Raw genomic sequence first — 18,781 nt, forward strand, 5'->3', positions numbered from 1 at the left:
GGACAAGGAGAAATCATCACTTTCTGCCTCTCCCAGGAGTCATGGAGAGACTGTTCTCTTCCCTCTTCAACCCAAGAAGGTTTTATTGACCATTGACCACTGCTGGGAGTTGACTATTAACAAGAAACCTTTCCGTGAATTGCCATTTCGTTCTGAAGGCTGTCAAAGGCACGTAGAGGACATGATGGCCCTTTGTCATGGGCTATGGCGGAGAGGGGAAAGGGTGACAAGGCTACATAGCCTTTACATGGATCCAGGAGAACCTGCTGCACGTCTGGTCCACTCTGCTCTGCTTCTTTGGGGTGGCTGAGGTGGAATCGAGTTCTGAATGTTGGAATCACTGGCTTCCAGGAGTCATTCATTCTTCCAGAAGAATGCCTAGCCTTGCCCTAATTGCTTCCCTGGAGAGCCCAGGGGAACTCTCATGATTCATATAGTACAACCCCTGGAAACTCCAGGAGTTATGGAAAGTGGCTGTGCCAGATGGCTTTCTTCTTCCCCCAAACATCTTTAACACATGTCACCATAGGTCAGAAAACAGTATTTCTTGCCCATTGAGCAAGGCATCAGTATAAAAGGAAGTTCCCACCTTTATTACAGACCCCCTACTCCTCCCCCTTCACTCACAGCTGTCATTAGACAGAAAGGGAGCAAACACACATATAACCCTTGCTATGCAGTAACTCAGTTAGTTCTCAAAATCCCACAAGGTAGCTTTTATTATTGCCCTCATGTTACAAAGGAGGAAATGGAGATCTAGAGGTTAAGTGACTTGCCCAGGGTCACTTAACATTTAAAGTGGTAGAGCCGGGACTCAATCCTGAGCAGTCTGGCTCCTGAGTCTGGGTTTTAATTCACTACCTGCCCTGCCTTGTCTGGTGCTGGTGTCCCATGCATTTGGCTCCAGACCCTGGGAAGGCAATCGCAATCCTACTGTTATATACTGTCATTTCTTTCAGTGCACAGAGTGAAGTATTCTTGAATTAACAGATTTTTTTTTTTGTAAAGATAAGAGGAGTTTTTAATATGTAGGGGGAGTTTAATGCCACTTCACAGCTTCCTGGGCAGCCCGACTGCTGCCATTCAAAGGACATCAACACACCAGGGCTGTGATCAGCTGATGGCCAGCCCTTTGGATCGCTCCCATCATGAAAGAGCACCATGATGCTGACTCTGGTGTGGTCCGTCTGAAGCACAGTCCAAAAGTCACGAGAACCAGTTCTAATTTTGCTGCCATCTAATTTTCAATTCCATCAGCAGGGCTTGACCTGTCTTCAACATTTGGGGCACAGACTATATATAATCACTTGTCTACTTCCAAAGTGGTTGTATTCACCAGAAGGACTGGCTCAACTTGCAGTCAACAGAGATGCATGTAAATCAATACAAATGCCTATAAATACAACAGTCAACAATAAATGATGACGGTTATAAATAAATAATGTTTAAGAGTACTTTAAGGGGGTGTGTAGGTTGGGTTTCTGCTGGCATTGGGGAGAAGGCGTGGGATTAATTAGGGAGTTTATTGGAGCAAGTTGCAAAGATTAAAAGGAGAGAAAGATGCAGTACAGCTGCCATTCGAATGAAGGAGAGCATGGCATGACTATGGCCCAGCTTGATGAATGAGCACCAGAGAAATTGAAGCCATCACCAATGATTTGAGCGAGGCACTTAACCTCCCTGGGTCTCGGTTCTTCCATCTGTCAGTATGGAAAATTGGGTATTGAAATCAAGAGAACACAGTGAAGCACTTTGAGTCCTTCAGAAGAAAAGCATCACTATCACACATCCTTTGGGTTAAGGAAAATCAATTATTTGGAAGAAATGCCTATGGCTTATGACACCTGATTTGCCCCCAGCACCAGTAACTCAGATGTCTTCTGGGAAGGAAGCAATCTAAAGCATCCGCATAGGAAAAATAGTAGGCGTTCAGAATCTTGCAAGGAACATACTTCTCTTTGGCATCATGTAAACAGCATGGGTTTAGCCTAAGGCCCAAGCCACACCTGTAATAAGCCCAGACCCAAATCTCAAGTGACTGCCCACTCCTTGCTCTCCTGGCTGGCGTCAGTCAATCACAAGCAGAATCAGATGTTGCCTTGCCAGTGCGACTGATATGCTTCTGGGGAGCTGTGTTTATGCCTTGCTTTTGTTTGTGTGATGTTCTGTGTTTTACAACTTCAGTCTCCAGGAATTTTTCCCATGGCTGTGCATCATTCGTTATCACCCATAACCAAATATGGCAGCTTTAAATAGCGCTGTCATTTTCCTCAATTTCACTTGTTGTGATACAATCAGGTATAGATTTCTGACACTGAGCATCTAATGGGGTTTCAGATTCAGAAAGCTACAATAAAAGATTATTTTCCCCCTGTATATCTCATTTGAGAGACACAGAGTGGAACAGTCTTGAGCGACAGGGCACACGGAAGTCGCGTACGTGTGCCTGGAGAGACGCTGGGGTCAAGAAGGACACTGGGGTGGACAGAGCTAGTGAATTCTGCTGCAGTGGGTGTGTAGGCATGATCGGTTTCTCTACCCCCTCTGGACTCTGGGTGTGGGTTCTGCCCTCTCTGTGTCTTCCTGTGTCTGCCACCGGCTCTTGGGATGCTGAGGAAGACACAGCCATCCCATGATGGACACGGGAGTGACTGACTGGGGACTTGGATTCTGCTGCTCTGAAGTCTTTGCTTCCTTTGTTAGAGGATTTGCATAGTGATGGGGCCAGACATGCTCAAATGGTCCTCTGCCCATTCTTCTCCTGTTCCCCTCCCTAAGATACGGGGCTTTGTCCATCAAGTCGTTTCATTTTCCCAGTAACACCTGAGTACTCCGTGTGGACCAAGCACGGATGCACCATGAGTCCGAGAACTTGCAGTTGGTATCACAGGGCAGTTCCACGGTCTAGGCCACACCGTAAAGGAAAACCAGCTCACGCCACCCCAGAGGTCACTGATACCCTGCTGCAAGGTCATAAAGCCCGAGAACGGCTGCCACCTTGGCAGAAGATGAGCTATTTACATCCTCTCTGTGCACCCTCTGGGCTGTTGTCCCAAAGAGGAAAGTAAAACTGTACCCCAGGTGGTTCAGCAGTGGGCCTGCTGGCTCTCCAAGAAGGAATGGAAAACCATCCAGAAGAGAAGCTGAAAACCACCCATGACTGTGGCTACGCAAATGTAACAGGACCGTGCAGAACTGCCTCCCTCCCACCTGCCTCAGATGCAGCCGTGGGAACAGCTGTTGTTACTTGGAGTTTCTCAGCTTCTTCTAGCTTCTTATGGATAACGAAAGCTCAGAAAGCTGGTTGAGTTTAGCTCAGTGCTGGAATAGGTAGTTCCCTTTCGTGTTTCTTGGAACCACAGTATAAAAATGACATAACCTGCATGGTAGGTTGTGCCATGATCGATGCAATCTTGAGCTTGAAAACTTACCTGTTCATAGAGACCCTGAGCTTAATACTGATTTCCGGTCCTCTCTATGGACTTCCTGGATTCCTAGGATCATAGAATCATAGAATTTTTCATTGAGATGGTCCTCAGGGAGCATCTGGGCCAGTGGTTTCACAGTAAATGAGAGGAGCAAGCCTGGCTCAAGGCAAGGCAGCAGAGGGGCTGAGAGAGAGCGCCCTGTCCACAGTGGGAGCCACCCCTCGGCTCCAGCCTATTGGGAACTTGGACCCAGGGTTGCCAGATCAACCCATTAAAAAAAAGCCAGAGATCTAGATTTATATGTGAAATCTCCTAATCATTTAATGCTTGCAACTAATGCAAAATGGGTAAACACTGCGGGGTAAACAAAGCAAGTCTGTGGGCTGTATGTGGTCCATAGGCTGCTGGTGTGTCACCTCTGATCTAGTCCAGCTCCAGCTGAATCCAGAGAGGGGTGAGCACTTGCCTAAGATCACACAGCTAATGACGTGGAACAGCTGACTTAACTGCACCCTTCTCATTGCATTTTGTTTTCCCGTGGAAAATGGTGGGGTCCTTGGCATCCAGGGTTTTGTTCCTGGCTCTATTCTCTGGCTCACATGACTCTGGACAAACACATCCCTGGGCCTGGGACAAACCATGTTTTCCATGGCATAGCGGGATGAGCCCTGGGCTGAGTCAGAAACTGCGGGTTTGGGTCCTAGCTCTTCCGCTTACAAGCTGTGTGACCTTGGGCACATCCCTTGACTGCTCTCGGCTTTGATTTCTTCACTAGTACAATGAAAATAATAATTTGTGCCTCCCAAGAGTGTTTTGAGGTTTACATGGGAAGGTCTTACCATGTGGGAGATCACCCTACAAACAGATCCCAAGGATGCCTGTTGTATGAGCACCCTCGTGAGAAAGATGTGAGTGTCGGGCGGGTGGTGCTGTGGTCAGACCCCGGCACTGCAGGCAGCAGCAGCTCAAAGGTGCTCTCGGGGCCTGCTCCGAGCCACCCCCAGAGGACACCAGGCAGCACATCAGGGGCACTGAGGGCTGTTCCTCTCCCCCAGCACAAAGATGCCCTCCTCCTAGGAGGTGATGTGGCCATGCTGCTGTTCCGTTTCATCTACTGAGATCAGGGCTGGGTAGGTGCGTTGGAGCAGCCCCTGCTACACCTTCATGCCCAGCATCACTGAAACCAATTCCCCAGGACCCCAGGAAATGCAGTCTGGGGCCTGACCCACACTCGCCACAACCTCTGCCCTCCCCTGCCCTGCCCTGCCCAAGGGCTGCGTCGACTGAATGTGAACGGTGAATCTTGTTTTTATCTCCACTTCCAGGGACGCAAACCCGGATATTTCTCCTTCCTGGACCCGTTTTCTCCCGGCGTCTGGCTCTTCATGCTTCTAGCCTATCTGGCTGTCAGCTGTGTCCTCTTCCTTGTGGCTCGGTACTCTCCTCTCCCCTTCCCTGTCCTCACACCGCCACCTCGTGCCCACCTCTGGGAACTGCATGGGGAGGGTTGGGGGGGGGGGAGGAGAGAGGCGGGTTGAGAAGACCTGGTGCCAAAGCAGAGGGATGGGAGAGGGACTGGGGACCTGAAATGCTCTCTGCCGGGCTGTCGACCTCGGGCTGCCCATCCAAACGTTCCCCACCACGCACGGCGCAGACAGGTGAGCTTGCCTGGATTGACCTCCTGCACCCCTGCCTCTTGCCTCCTACCGCTCCGCCCCTCCTCCCCCTTCATGCCCCCTGCTTGTGTGGGAGCCTTGGGAAAGAGAAGAGGGGAATAGGGTGGCAGGAAAAGCACTGTGATTAAGCACTATGCATTTGGCTGCCCTGGCATATGTCCTTGCCAGGGTCTGCCACAAAGCGCTGAATGACAAGAAACAGAGCCTGCAAATCCGGGGTAGGGGGACTGGAGGCCACAGTGGCACAGGCCAGGGAGAAGGCCTCCTCTGCGGGAGCCTGGATCTGCCTCTGAAAACACAGCTGCCTGTCAAACGAGATCTGGGAGGGTGACAGGCTGCAAGAGGGCAGGATAGAGGGAGGCGTTTTCGAGTAGTGTTGAGTTGAGACAAATGGGCCAGATCGGGTGGAGAGAATAAACCCCCTTCTGTCCCCAGCAAGCCAGGGACTGCCCCAGCCCTATGGAAAAACCCAAGGAGCTTCCCAAGGCTGTGGCCTCCCAAGAATGTGTGCAGAGAAGGTTGTTTCTCTCTGAGACTATAGGCTATGGGACCAGCCTGGGCTTCAGGAGAGCCAGCGTCCTACCCAGAAGTGGAACAAGCGCTGGTGGCTCCTAGACCACTCGCTCAAGTCCCTGCTGCCTGCTCAGCCCCCAGCTCACCGCAGTGAAGGGCCCAAAAGGGCTGTTATGTGGGAGCAGAGAACTGCTCAGGATGAGCTTCTAGAAATCTGGCGGTGGCTCTGTTTGCAGGTGTCTCTTCAGTTGTCACCTTTGCCTCTGGGCAACAGTGGCAGGGGCAGATAGTTCTATAGTGTCCCTTCCATCTCTGCAGGGTGGGGGCCCCCAAGTGTGTGGATCCAAGGGAGCCCGTGCTCTACCCAATCGGGAGAGGGAGCAGCAGTGTCCACAGGGTGAACCCCGGGCAGTTCAGCCCGGGGAAGGGCTGCATGACCCCATCTGTGCTTCTTCTGGTGGAGGAAAAGCCACGATCAGGACCGTCCTCAGTGGCCCACAAGACGCAGCCAAACAAAGAAAAGCCCTGTTTACAATCCAGTAGTCCTCAAAGGCGGCCGAGTTTGCTGTCCAGGCGCCACCTATCCCCGTGGGGCCTGTGGGCATCACCGCTGTCAAGTGTCTGCTGTCAGTGGCGGCTGAGAGGTGCCGGAGCTCACAGGCTGTCTGACACGTCCCCTCTGCACGTGCCGCGCTGAGCAGCTCCGCGCCACCAAGCTGTCTGCGGGAGCCTGGCTCCCCGTCTGCAGTTCACACTTGCCGCCTCTGACTGAGCCCCCTCGAGTGGCAGGCCACGGCTCCCAGGTCACCTCGAGGGCCCCGGGAAGGGTCCTGGGGCTTGGTTACCGGGCACACAGCAAGCCTGCTTCACCGTGCCCGCGGCAGCCTGGAGCTTTCCGGCCAGCCCTGAGGTCCCTCTTCTCTGTCCCCGCGCCTACACACGCTGTCCTCAGCACCCAACACGAACAAAAAGATTAACTGCAGCCTCCCCCCCCCAATACTAAAGGGCTCACCATGCAGCGTATACACATGTGAATGAGATGTCTGAGCCCACGGTGTTCTGTCCTAAGATAGTGGTTTTCAAATAGGGTTCTATGGAGCACGAAGGCTCCTCGGAGCTACCAGAGACTTCGGGGTGAAAGGAGAGGCAGGCAGGGCCCCAGGCCCCAGCGCCTCTTCACCCAGCCCAGCTCCACTTTTATCTCTTATATGTTGTACTTCTGGGTAAGATGTTAGAGGGGAAAAATGCTTGAAGACTGCAGCTCTCAGGCAGCCATCCCCAAGCAGGAGGGTCGTCAGAGTCATTGCACAGGGAGCTTTGACACACTTGAATCCCTGGTCCCAGCGTCTCAGAGTCCCTCTGGGGGTGGGGCCTGGGAATCTATATCTCTGAGGTGCACCAGGGGCCTCCATGGGTCTGTAGGCTTGGAAGCCTCCCAGGCGAGGCACCGTGAGAGCCAGCCAGCTGCTCGGGACACGCAGAGGGAGGGAGCGCACCTCACAGGCCAAAGGGGACACACCTGTGTTAGGTTCAGGAATGGGGGCCTTGATGGAAACAGGAGTGGGCGGCTGTAGGGACAGCAAGCGCACCCTGGGCTGAGGGGAGGATGGGAGAGCCCGGTGACGGTACAGCCTGGGGCACACAGCACCTCACCCTGCTGGTGGGCGTGCCCGTGCACGCACATTCTCTTGTCAGAGCCGGGAGGCTTTGCGTGGCACACGGGAGTCGGGTGGGGCTGTACGCATGTGCCTGGCAGGCAGGTGCAGAAAGGGCACTCTACAAGCCCCAGACACTGCGGGCTGCTCAGAGAGAGGCCAGCGTGGAGGCTGAGAGGGACCCGGGTGGGGAGGGAAGAGGTCCCCGCCTCACTGGAGCGCAGAGGGCGTAGAGCAGCCCTGCTCAGCCCTGTGCGCCCCTCACACTCACCTGCGGGGCTTTAAACAACTACTGACGCCCAGGCCCCGCTGGGAAAATGAAATCAGAATTTCCACAAGTGGAATGCAAGCACTGGCATCTTTTAAAAATCTCCCAGAGGAGTCTGAAGTGCAGGTGGGGTGAGAACCTGGCCTTAGAGACTGTCCAGGCCATTGGTTCTCGGTGCAGACACTGGACCAGTGGCACCAACATCGTCTGGGAACGGCAGGTGCTTAGGCCTCACCCCAGACCTACTGGTCCAGAAGCCCCCAGGGTGGGGCTGGGCAATCTGTTTCAACAAACCGTGGTGGCTCTGAGGCAGGCGAAAGTTTGAGAGCTACTGCTCTGGGCTGAGGGCGTTCAAATCATGGTTTATGGGACTCCAGGGTCTCTCTCCGGTTACCCTGGCGCAGAACGAGCAGCTTCCCAGGCTGTCCACCCTTGACCCTTCCGGCTCCCAGTCCAGGAGCGCCACTTTCACTGATATTGTTTACTGGAGTTCCACACCAGCATGTATCTGGGGGAAAAAAACCGTGTCCAACTGCTTCATTTTGGGTTGGGAAAGTCCAAGCCCAGCAAAGAAAGGGAGGTGGCTTGCTCAAGGACACAAGGCCAGTCACTGAGCCGCAAAGGGAAGGCCGGGAAGGGCAGCCCCCCACAGCCCACCTCCCCAGCCTCCTTCCCTTCACACCCTCCTCCGCCACACTGGTGCATGTCCCTTTTCTCCCACAGGCTGACGCCCTACGAGTGGTACAGCCCACACCCGTGTGCCCAGGGCCGCTGCAACCTGCTGGTGAACCAGTACTCCCTGGGCAACAGCCTCTGGTTTCCGGTCGGGGGCTTCATGCAGCAGGGCTCCACCATCGCCCCTCGCGCCCTGTCCACCCGCTGCGTCAGCGGCGTCTGGTAAGGCCCCAGGCACAGGCCGGCCAGGCCTTCAGTGGTGCTGGAACTAGGCCAAGTGGGGCGGGGGGACGCCGAGGGGACCCTCTAGATGAGCCCAGCTGCTGGCGGGCAGGAGCCCTAGTGGCCCCACGTGAGAGCCCCAGAGCTCTGCCTTTCACGACAGACCCTCCTCGGGGAGTGAGGTGCATTCTGCCAGCTCACAAGGCCGGGCAGCGGATGGGGCCCGCCTTGTACCATCTTCTCCCCTCCCCCCACTCGGTCTCTGGGGTCTGGGTGTGCAGGGGAGCCGAGGCAGGAGGGGAGAGAGGGGGAGTGGGAAAACAGCCTTGATGACCTTCAGCAAAGCTGCGATAACTCCTGACCTGAAAATGACCTGCAGACCTGAGAAGGCATATGCAGATTTATGCAAATAGGAGTCTGCTAGCAGGAAGTCCCCACAGGAGGAAGCCAAGCCTGGCTGCCACATCATGCCCCCTCTGCCAGCTTTCTCAGGCTTTGTCCCTCTGCACCTGGCTCTGGGGCTTGCTGGCCTGCCCACCCCAGCAGGTGTGGAGAATGAAGGCTCTGGGCCGCTCAGCGTTGAGCGAATAATCCCATGTGTGGGAAAGCTCTTTGAAAAATTGAAAGTGCTACATAAATGTGTGGGCTAGTAATTGTTATTAGACCATTATGGGGGGTAAATGAAAAAATTATATATATATTATAATTTTATAAACACACACATGCACACAACACACACACATATACACACATAACCTAAAGAGGCAAGTTTGCAGAGCACAAGGTTTTGACCCTCTCTTAAAAAATCCACTGTAGGTCCGGCTGCCACAGCATACAGGACTGACAACCTTGATCCTCTCTCCTCTTTCTCAACCAGATTAGCCAAGTGAAAGCAAGAGTGGTGTTCCTACCGTTGGGTACTGGTGCCGGGGCAGAGGGTTGGTCTGGACAGAGTTACTAGGGCAGCCACTGGAGCTGGGGCTGTCGGGAGGTGACACAGCAGGGACAGTGAGCTCCCCACCACACACATATACACCATCTGGGGTTTTCATTTTCCCTGATAAGCAATAAGTATAGTAGGATTTAAACCACTTGCACAAGATGCTCACCTGTTACCAAACAGTGCAGAGCAGTCAACGTGGAGAACTGGGGTTCACGTCCCCAGGAGGAGGGGAGGGTTTCAGCAGGGATGGCCATGAAGTTTCCTCAAAATCCAGGAAATCTGGGCAGGAGCCCTGGGAGATGAGCAGGCACCAGCTGAGAATGTTGTTCTCTTTCTCCCCGAGGCTTTTCCTTCCAGAGGGTGCACGTTCCCTGGGGGCAGGAAGGGCCCCATTACCTGTTTCATCTGCCTGGCAGCTCCCCTCCGCCCAGCCCTGGAAATCCTTCCTGCAGAACCCGACCTTCCTGCTGGCTGCCCGGCCCTTAGTCCAAAGACTGGGCGCAGCTTTAACTAGCTGGCCCCAGGTGGCTTGGCCACCCTGTCCCAGCACTAATGAGAAGCCACCACAACAGGTCCTCCACAGCCCCTGACCCCACGTTGTCAGTGAGCCCGTCTGCCTCACGGAGTTCTTAGCTATTCTTTCAGGGCTTGGTTTCCTCTGGGGAGCAAGAGGTAAGCTACTGTGGCCTACCTTGGCCTCCTCGCTCAGAGCAAGTGATAGAAAATGCCACGTCGCTCACAAGAATGCCAGCTTTACAACTGGCAGTGGCCCTCAGTCACAGGAGCAGGGCTCACGGGCCCCTCCGGAGTCAGTATGGGCATCATTAGCTTCTCAGCAGAGGCGAGGGGGGCTGGCCCTGAGCCACTAATGCCCTCTGATCGGTTCCCTTGTGACCAGTGGCCTAAACAACCACCCAAGGTGGAACGGCTGCCAGAAGGTAGCCATGGGGCTGAGGGAATCTCCGCGAACAACTCTAAAGCGAAATCCACACCCAGGGCTCATTAACCCAGGGCTCTAAGCAATGCAGTAAGCAGCTGCAGAATGCCAGCTTCCTCCCGGGGCTTGCCCGCTCCCAGGCCACCTTCCAACAGCGTGGGGGAGCTGAGGCAGGAGCAGGGAAGCAGGTAACAGGTAGGGAAGGCAGGAAGGAGGCAGCCACGTGATTCCATCCCATATTCGAGGGTCTCCACACATTTCTCTATATCTCACACTCGTCTAGTCCTTTACAGATTACTGATCACTAATGACGTATTACCTCATTTGCTCTCACAACTCTCCGAGGCCAAGCAGAGCAGGCATTATTATTATCCCCATATATTTAGAAGACAAGTAAGCAGGCTCAGAAAAGTGAGTGGCTTTCCCCATAGGCTCACAGGTAGAAGGTGACAAAGCCAGAACCAAAACCCAGTTCACCTCACGGGTGGGCACTGGATGCCCCTTTGCTTCACTGCTGCTGGGGCAGCCGGCAGGAGCTCTTGGTCACAGTGGCAAAAGGGGCAAAGGGACTTTCTGCTCTTGAAAATCCGCCTGGCAGCTCCAGCTGCTGAGTCCTGTGGCAGACACTCACCACACACGAGTTGGCGATGTCTTCATAATGGGTAAAGCCTCGTGAATTCAGAATCCACTGGTTCAGAATTTGTGATTCTCCAACCTAAACTGTGCTCAGATCTATCTTTGAAACCCCTCTGGATTGGGAAGCAGATCCATACTGTTGACCAGATGGGAGAAGGCTTGTTTAACCTACTACCGTGAGCAAACTGTGTTTAATGGCTTCAGCAGATATGCTGCCTGAGTTGCAAAATTATTCTAATTTTAAATGACTTGATGAAACAATCTTCTAGTTTGAAATAGCATGATCATTGTAAAAGTGTTTTCTATTAATAATTCCAGCATTTCAGCGGTTCAAAGATGCTTTCCACCTGTTAGGCTTTGTTAAAGATTTTCTGCTGTTACAATTTACAGAACTGGGTTTAAAATACGAATTTATCGGATGTGTTCCTTGGCAAGTTACTTCACTCCTCTGAGCCTCAATTTCCTCACCTGTATAATGGGGGTAAGAATTCCGCCTCCTGAGTTGTAGGGATGACGAGAGATGGCGGGCGCGGCTCGTGGCAGGTGCTCAGCACGCGGCTGTGTGCATCTGGAGGTTGGCTTCAGCATGAGGCAGGGAAGCCGTCCCCACTCCAGCTCTCAGCAGAGCCCTCAGAGCTGGCACCCGTAGCTCATTCACTAGCTCATTGCTCATAGTCTTCCAGATTGTCTCATATGCATGGACTACACCTCTTTTGAATAACAACCCAATAATCACCTCCGTTAGGAAATAAGAAAAAAAAAATCGACTGCCTTCTTCCAGGCAATGCTCACAAACTTAATTCATCTCTGTTGACATCATATGTCCTGCCTCCTTTCTCTTCCCCCACTAAGTTGCCAGCTCCTTCCGATGACAGACAGCTGGTCTGTCCTGTGTCACCACAGGCCTAGGGATGGGAGTCGAGACTCCTGGGAGTGCCCGGGCAGTGACGGCTTCCTGGTGTTTCCCTGCATAGGTGGGCTTTCACGCTGATCATCATCTCATCCTACACCGCCAACCTGGCAGCATTCCTGACCGTGCAGCGCATGGATGTGCCCATTGAGTCAGTGGATGACCTGGCTGACCAGACCGCCATTGAGTATGGCACAATTCACGGAGGCTCCAGCATGACCTTCTTCCAAGTAAACCCCATTTGGTTGCTCACCAGCATCGGGAATTGGGCTGAATGAACTTGAGATGTTTGTCCACTGGAGATGAAAACATCTCTCCTCATCTCATTATCTCTTCTGAACATCTAGTTTGGAGGTCCACATGGGGCTCATTTTTCTCCTACTCCACAAAATACCCCTGGAATGAGGTCCCAAAAGGACTTTGGGTTAATGGAAGCCTGTCCCAAAGTGTTGTGCATGAATGAATGATTGGTGGTACTTGAGATGGTTTTAGGTACAATGTGGTGGAACTATATTTTAATTGCAATAGTCTCATGTTTATTTTAATGAGAAAAGTATATATATATATATATTCGGTGAATCAAACCTGCAGTTTTATTTATATTACTGATTAGGATAGGACTAATATATGCCTTTAAACATTTTAATTGAGTTAAATTTTATAGGTAGTGCTTAGAGCAAGATTTAAGTAATATACAAGTGATTGAAGTTTGAGGAACACTAGATTAAGACCAACCGGTTTCACTGATTCCAGACTAGATAGGTATCAGATAGGGACCCTGTTGACTTCTTTGGGTTTCCCTTGCGAGGGTCAGGAGAAGGCCCTGCCACAGTGATGTCTTTGCTGAGACAGCAACTGATTGATCACCAAGGCTGACAGAACCAGGCCAGGCAGAATGGTAGTTTTCATATGCTTCAAGATCTCTAAGGAACCAGATTCTCCCTGGGGTTAATAGATATATAACCAACCCAATATACAAGAAGTTCATTTTCACATGAAACAAGTCCAAAGCCTTCAGCTTTCTGTTGGCATAGAGACCAGTGAAGTCATCGTACAAACACAGGGTTTGGATAGACCCCCAGAATTCTGTCTTGTTATTATTTGTAAAACAGAAGCCAGCACTGGATATGTGATCAATCATTTGGTTTGGAGTGGATGGAAAATAACCAGCCCTGCTTCCTCAGATGGTATCTCTGTACAAGTCCTGAAGGAACCTGTGTTTACTGCTCCAACCTCAGGGACAAGAGAGGGACACGACCAGAATTTCGATTCTGCCAGGAAACAGAGGTTGGCAGTGGAAGACCTCTCTAGGGCAGATGAGGCAAAACTGATCATCAAACCAGTAGGCAGAATTGACAGTGCCCGAGGCCCCTGCTGCTTCCCCATCTTTCTGTCAAAGGCATCAAAGGCTCAGCTCCCTCCTCCCCCATTATGCAATGTCAGGGAGCATCTTGCAGTGGGAGATGGAGGGACAAGTGGCTGACCGTAAAGAGGGGGTAGAGCTGCAGAAGGGCCGGCACTTGAAGGCCCACTTTTATTCCCTCCCCTTTTAAACCAACATCTCCTTCCTCTTTTCCCAATCCTGCTTCCTTTTGTTGTTTTCCCAGAATTCCCGCTACCAGACCTACCAACGCATGTGGAATTACATGTATTCCAAGCAGCCGAGTGTGTTTGTGAAGAGTACAGAGGAGGGAATCGCCAGGGTGTTGAATTCCAACTATGCCTTCCTGCTGGAGTCCACCATGAATGAGTACTATCGGCAGCGAAACTGCAACCTCACTCAGATTGGGGGCCTGCTGGACACCAAGGGCTATGGGATTGGCATGCCAGTCGGTATGCAGGAGAGCAGCAGCCTCTTTGGGTAGCTTCGTCCAGGCAGGGTCAGGGAAGCTAAAACTACTGAACATAGCATTGACTTCAATAACCCCAGTGGCTAGAACCAATTTAACAGTGACCTTAGGTGGCATTCTCAATGTTTAAAAAAAGCAAAGTGACATACTTCTACTAGTCAGTGATCAGTGCCTTAATTATTAAGGACCTAGTTGATAGTTGATCAATTTTTCTTTGATTAATTATTAAAGGGCTAATCCTAATTATTAAAGAGCATATTGATGCCCTTGGGCACTTTAGGCCTTTTGTTCCTCCTCTCTCCTGCTTCCTGCCCCTTGGCCATTTCTCTGTTGATTGACATCTCTACTAGCAGTGGAAAGAAGGAAGAGATGGTAAAATACAAATGAATTGATTTTGCTGTTTGCTAGTGTCCCTGGTGAAAAGTTTACTGCAAAAGGGGACTGACATGATTAGATGAGATGGCTTTCAAATTATTTGTGGATTTCACTGATCCATCTACTCCAAGTCAGCTCACTGTGGGTAATCATGAATGGGCAGTAAGAATCTGACCTTCTGCTTGCTGACTGGGTGCCATCTGGTTTTGTTATAGGAGGGTGGGGATGTTTGGCTTCCAGAAAGGTATCCCAGCTGTGCTGTTTAAAGGACATTCACACTTTGGGCCCTCCCTTGCTGGGAGTACCTCCTCCAGAAGATGAGGGGAGAGCATGTGTAGCTGCTGTTGTGATTTTGGTGGGGATCTGAAGATGTTCCCAGGTGATTCTGACATGCACCCTTCCCCCGAACACACATACCATTGAGAGCCACTGTTGCATGGGGTGGCCATTGTACAGGGGTGTTCTTATACAAGGCATCAGAGGAAGAAGCAGGTTTTGAGGCCATCAGATCACATGAGAAAATTGATACACAGTATGCACATCTTTGTAGTTGTATTACACATCCCTTCCATAAGTCTTTGCTTGACTCAGAGGTCTATAAATTATAGGATTCGCTTATACCTGTGGAGTATAATGAGTGTGGACTTGGCATCAGGCAGACATGGGTATGCATCCTGGTTACTGTGTGTGGTAACTCCGACAGGTTATTTAACCTCTCTAAGCATGAGTTATCTCATTCATAGAATTGTGTTTCTAAGACCTACCCCATGGGGTTATTATAAGGATTAAACATGATAATCTGGTCAGGTGCCTTACCTCTGTGTCTCATACTTAGCCTGTCCTGGGGAACATTAGTGTCTTTCCCATCTTTCCCATAGTTTCCTATGCCATTTGATAAAAGCAGATGATTTCTTAAATACTGATCAGGAACTAAGCAAATTAACACAGGCAATAATATGGTTCATTCCTGCTCTCTGTCAATTCTGACACTAGCAGTTCCACAAACTGGAGGCCTCACTCAGGGCACTAGTAATCCTGTACACCCTCCATTTAGTATTTACTAAATGAATATTTAATATTTCATTGATGTTCCCTAATGTTACAGATTGTTTGAGAAATATATTGGCTGACATTGCGTTTCAAAATGGTGGAGTGAACCATAAAATGAACTTAAGATGCACCTTGATAATAGTCTAGCAAGTTCAACAATTATAAATTTTACAAATTTAACCTAAATCTCAAATGCCTCAGAAGTTTTCATGAAACAAAACTATAGAGACTTGAAGTAAAACCAACTAACTCTGGAAATTTTCATCAGTAACCAAGGAAAAAGTGTTCTGTATCTGATATGATGCTATTTGTACATGTATAATTGTATTCATCCCCCCCAGGGGAATAAATATGGTTATTCCCATTCTATAGAGGACAGAACTGAGATTCAGAGCAAATAGGTTACTTGTCTAAGATCACAGCATAAAGAATCTGAGCCTCAGCCTAGGATGCTTGTCCCCAAATCTAGTAATTCTGACAACCAGACCATGTTGTCAAAAGGATCCAACCAGCTAGACAGGACAGGATTGGTGGGAAGGTATGCTGTGGGCTAGTCTAGGTTCTCATGAGATTGAGAAGAATATTACACCATCCATTAATGAGACAGGATTTAGGTGCAGCTGGGATTATGCCCAAGAAAGACAAATTGTGTATACTTCAGGTGGGAAGTAAGGGGGTATATAAGCATGTGTATCATTCTTAAGGGGAAGGTGAGAGCATAATTATAGAATAAACAATGTGGTTAGACCGAGGAAGATGAAGAGAAGCAGAACAAGGAGCAGCATAGAAATTTGATCAGGTGGTTTAGGAGCGAAGTAGGCACCATGAAGTGAGCACAAGAGTCCTTTCATGCAGCCCTGGTGTGTTGTGAGGTTGGGTTGAAAGAGCCTTGAAACTGGCTGAAAGGCCTTACTGGGCTGGATAGTTGTCTCTAAATCTGGAATGTTCATTAGTCTCACACCTGATAGCATCCATTATGTGACTCGCTCCTGTATCCCTCACTGCAGGTGTGTATTAAGTACCTATTCTATGTGAGGCTCTGCTGATGTTGGCCCGGTGCTGCAGGCTTGAGGTCTGCATGTCCAAGCATAGATGTGTCGATATCAGAGGAGGTTCTACCATGGAGTCGTGGGCTGTCACAGTCGGAAGAGACCTGGCAGATGTTCTAGTTCTTTGCCTCTGGAAGTATGGTCCATGGCCCTGAAGCGTGGGCATCACCTTGGGGATTGTTGGAAACGCAGAATCTCGGGCCTCCCCCCAGACCTGCTGAAACAGTCTGCAGGTCAACAAATCCCCAGGTGGTTGCTGGGCACTGGAGAAGTGCATTGAGAAGCACTCATCGCTTTGTTCCAAGCTTCCGCCTGAATCCTTCACCATGGCGTTTTCCCTCTGGGGCATCAGGCCTTCAGAGAGCTTGGGCAAGGAAGCTGGGCAGCTTAGCTGTCTGCCAGCCTCTAGGCAGCTTTTTCTTAATGATCTCAGGCCTCAGCCTGTGCTGGGACATCGAGCTTTACATGGTTTCATTTAAGCCTGTTTTGTGATGAAACCTAAATTTTAGAACCAAAGCTCCTTGACCATATCCCATTAGAAAAATTAAAAAAGAATTGCCCTGAACAGAAAAAAGCCTTCTGTTTGAGGGCAGGAGGGGCGGGGAAAATGGGATAATGAGCAGGCCAGGGGGTTCTGGTGCTTTCCGCAACAGCCCGGAGGGTTGGGGACACGTGGGAACTGGAGCCTCCAGAGGATGGACACTTCTGTCACACTCTGGGGTGGCGTTTCTCCCAGGGGTCGGTGCCTGCTCTGGGTGTAATGTAGTGAGAGTTACAAGTGCATACCTGAGAAATCAATTTAAATAAAGTAGAAATTGGACAATTGACTGAGAGGTTTGTGTCACAGAAACACAAGCTCTGAGCTGGGCGCGGTGGCTCACGCCTGTAATTCTAACACTCTAGAAGGCTGAGGCAGGCGGGTCACTCAAGATCTGGAGTTCAAAACCGGCCTGAGCAACAGGGCGACCTCATCTCTACTAAAAATAGAAACAAATTAATTGGCCAACCTAAATATATAGAAAAAATTAGCTGGGCATGCCTGTAGTCCCAGCTACTCAGGAGGCTGAGGCAGCAGGATCGCTTGAGCCCAGGAGTTTGAGGTTGCTGTGAGCCAGGCTGACGCCACGGCACTCACTGTAGCCTGAGCAACAAAGTAAGACGCTGTCTCAGAAGAAAAAAAAAAGAAACACAAACTTTGGTCTCCTGAGTGGACAGGAAGGTTTGCAACCAGCATTCTGTGTCTCAATGGACAGGTCGTTTAACCTAAATAGACCGCCTCTTTTTTTTATTTCTTTATTTTTTTTTATTTCAGCATATTACAGGGATACAAATGCTTAGGTTACAGATATTGCCTTTGCCCCACCCGAGTCAGAGCTTCAAGCATGTCCATCCCCCAGACGGTGCACACCTCACCCATTAGGTGTGAATATACCTGCCCCCAACTCCCCCTCCCACCTGCCAGACACCTGATGAATGTTACTACTATATTTAGAAAGTGCTGGGACCCAGCGAGGGAGGCAAGTGGCACAACTCCCTGGAAAGACATCATTTGACCCATCCTGGGGTATTTGGCCATCGGCTGGACGTGCCAGTCAGTGTGGAGAGAGGATAGTAGAAAAGGCGGAACCCTGCATGAAGCCAGAACTCTCTCCTCTCCACCGGGGAGATGAACAGAGTGGAGAGCAGTGGTCCTTTGGGCACGCTCTGCCCGTCACATCTGTCTCTCCTCTCCTGAGGTTGACGCAGGAGGAGTGGTCAGGGGGTGTGCTGCGAAGGGGGACAGAGTGACACTTAACAGAGCGCTCACACCCTGTGTCCTGGGCTCTCCTGTGCCCCTGCAGGCTCGGTTTTCCGGGACGAGTTTGACCTGGCCATTCTCCAGCTGCAGGAGAACAACCGCCTGGAAATCCTGAAGCGCAAATGGTGGGAAGGGGGGAAGTGCCCCAAGGAGGAGGATCACAGAGCTAAAGGTAAGGAGGTTCAGGGCCTTCCACCACCGCCCTAAAGAACCAAAGCAGCTTGTTTCTCGTGTTGAAATTCTAGGTCCGAGTAACGACTTCTAGGACACATCGAGAAGAAGCCTTGGAAGGAACCTAGGGCCAGGCTGGGCTGGCTGGGGCTCAGTTCTGTCCCAGGGCCTTACACTCTGTAGCCACCCAGTGTCCACCTGGCTCACAAGTCTTAGAGGCTCTGCCTTCACAAAGTTTCCTGAATGCAGCCACCTCCGCCCCCCAGCGCCACCGCTGCCACCCTGGCCCATGCCCCCATCCTCTCGCACCTGTGCAGTCACCATTGCCTGGTCTCCTTCTCCCACTTCTGCATTTCTACAGTGTATTCTCCACTAGTAGCCAGAGCAGTCCTTTTTTAAAAGGCTAATTTGATTGCATTTTAAAATTCCCCTACGCAAGCCTTCCAATGGCTTCCCATCTCACTGGGAATAAAATTCAAGGCCCTGTGTGATCTGTCCCCCTCAGCCTACCCCTCTTCCTCCTGTCGCCCAAGCCTCCCAGCTGGCTCTTCCACCCCAGACCCTGTGTACCTGATCCCCCCTCCTCGGCTCCCTGAGGAGGCTGCCCTAGGAGAGGTCTTCACTC

At 51.0% G+C, this 18,781-nt stretch overlaps 1 protein-coding gene across 1 annotated transcript in view; it reads left to right on the forward strand.

Moving 5' to 3' along the window:
• Positions 1-18,781, forward strand: part of GRIK4 (glutamate ionotropic receptor kainate type subunit 4) — a 418,916-nt gene that overhangs the window by 380,533 nt on the left and 19,602 nt on the right. The window contains exons 14-18 of the mRNA XM_012773499.2: positions 4,754-4,863; positions 8,264-8,437; positions 11,928-12,093; positions 13,471-13,696; positions 18,029-18,157. Coding sequence (XP_012628953.2) covers positions 4,754-4,863; positions 8,264-8,437; positions 11,928-12,093; positions 13,471-13,696; positions 18,029-18,157 — 805 coding nt within the window. The remainder of the gene's footprint in view (positions 1-4,753; positions 4,864-8,263; positions 8,438-11,927; positions 12,094-13,470; positions 13,697-18,028; positions 18,158-18,781) is intronic.

The sequence above is a fragment of the Microcebus murinus genome, chromosome 4 (genome assembly GCF_040939455.1).
Source record: "Microcebus murinus isolate Inina chromosome 4, M.murinus_Inina_mat1.0, whole genome shotgun sequence".
Classification (NCBI taxonomy): Eukaryota; Metazoa; Chordata; class Mammalia; order Primates; family Cheirogaleidae; genus Microcebus; species Microcebus murinus.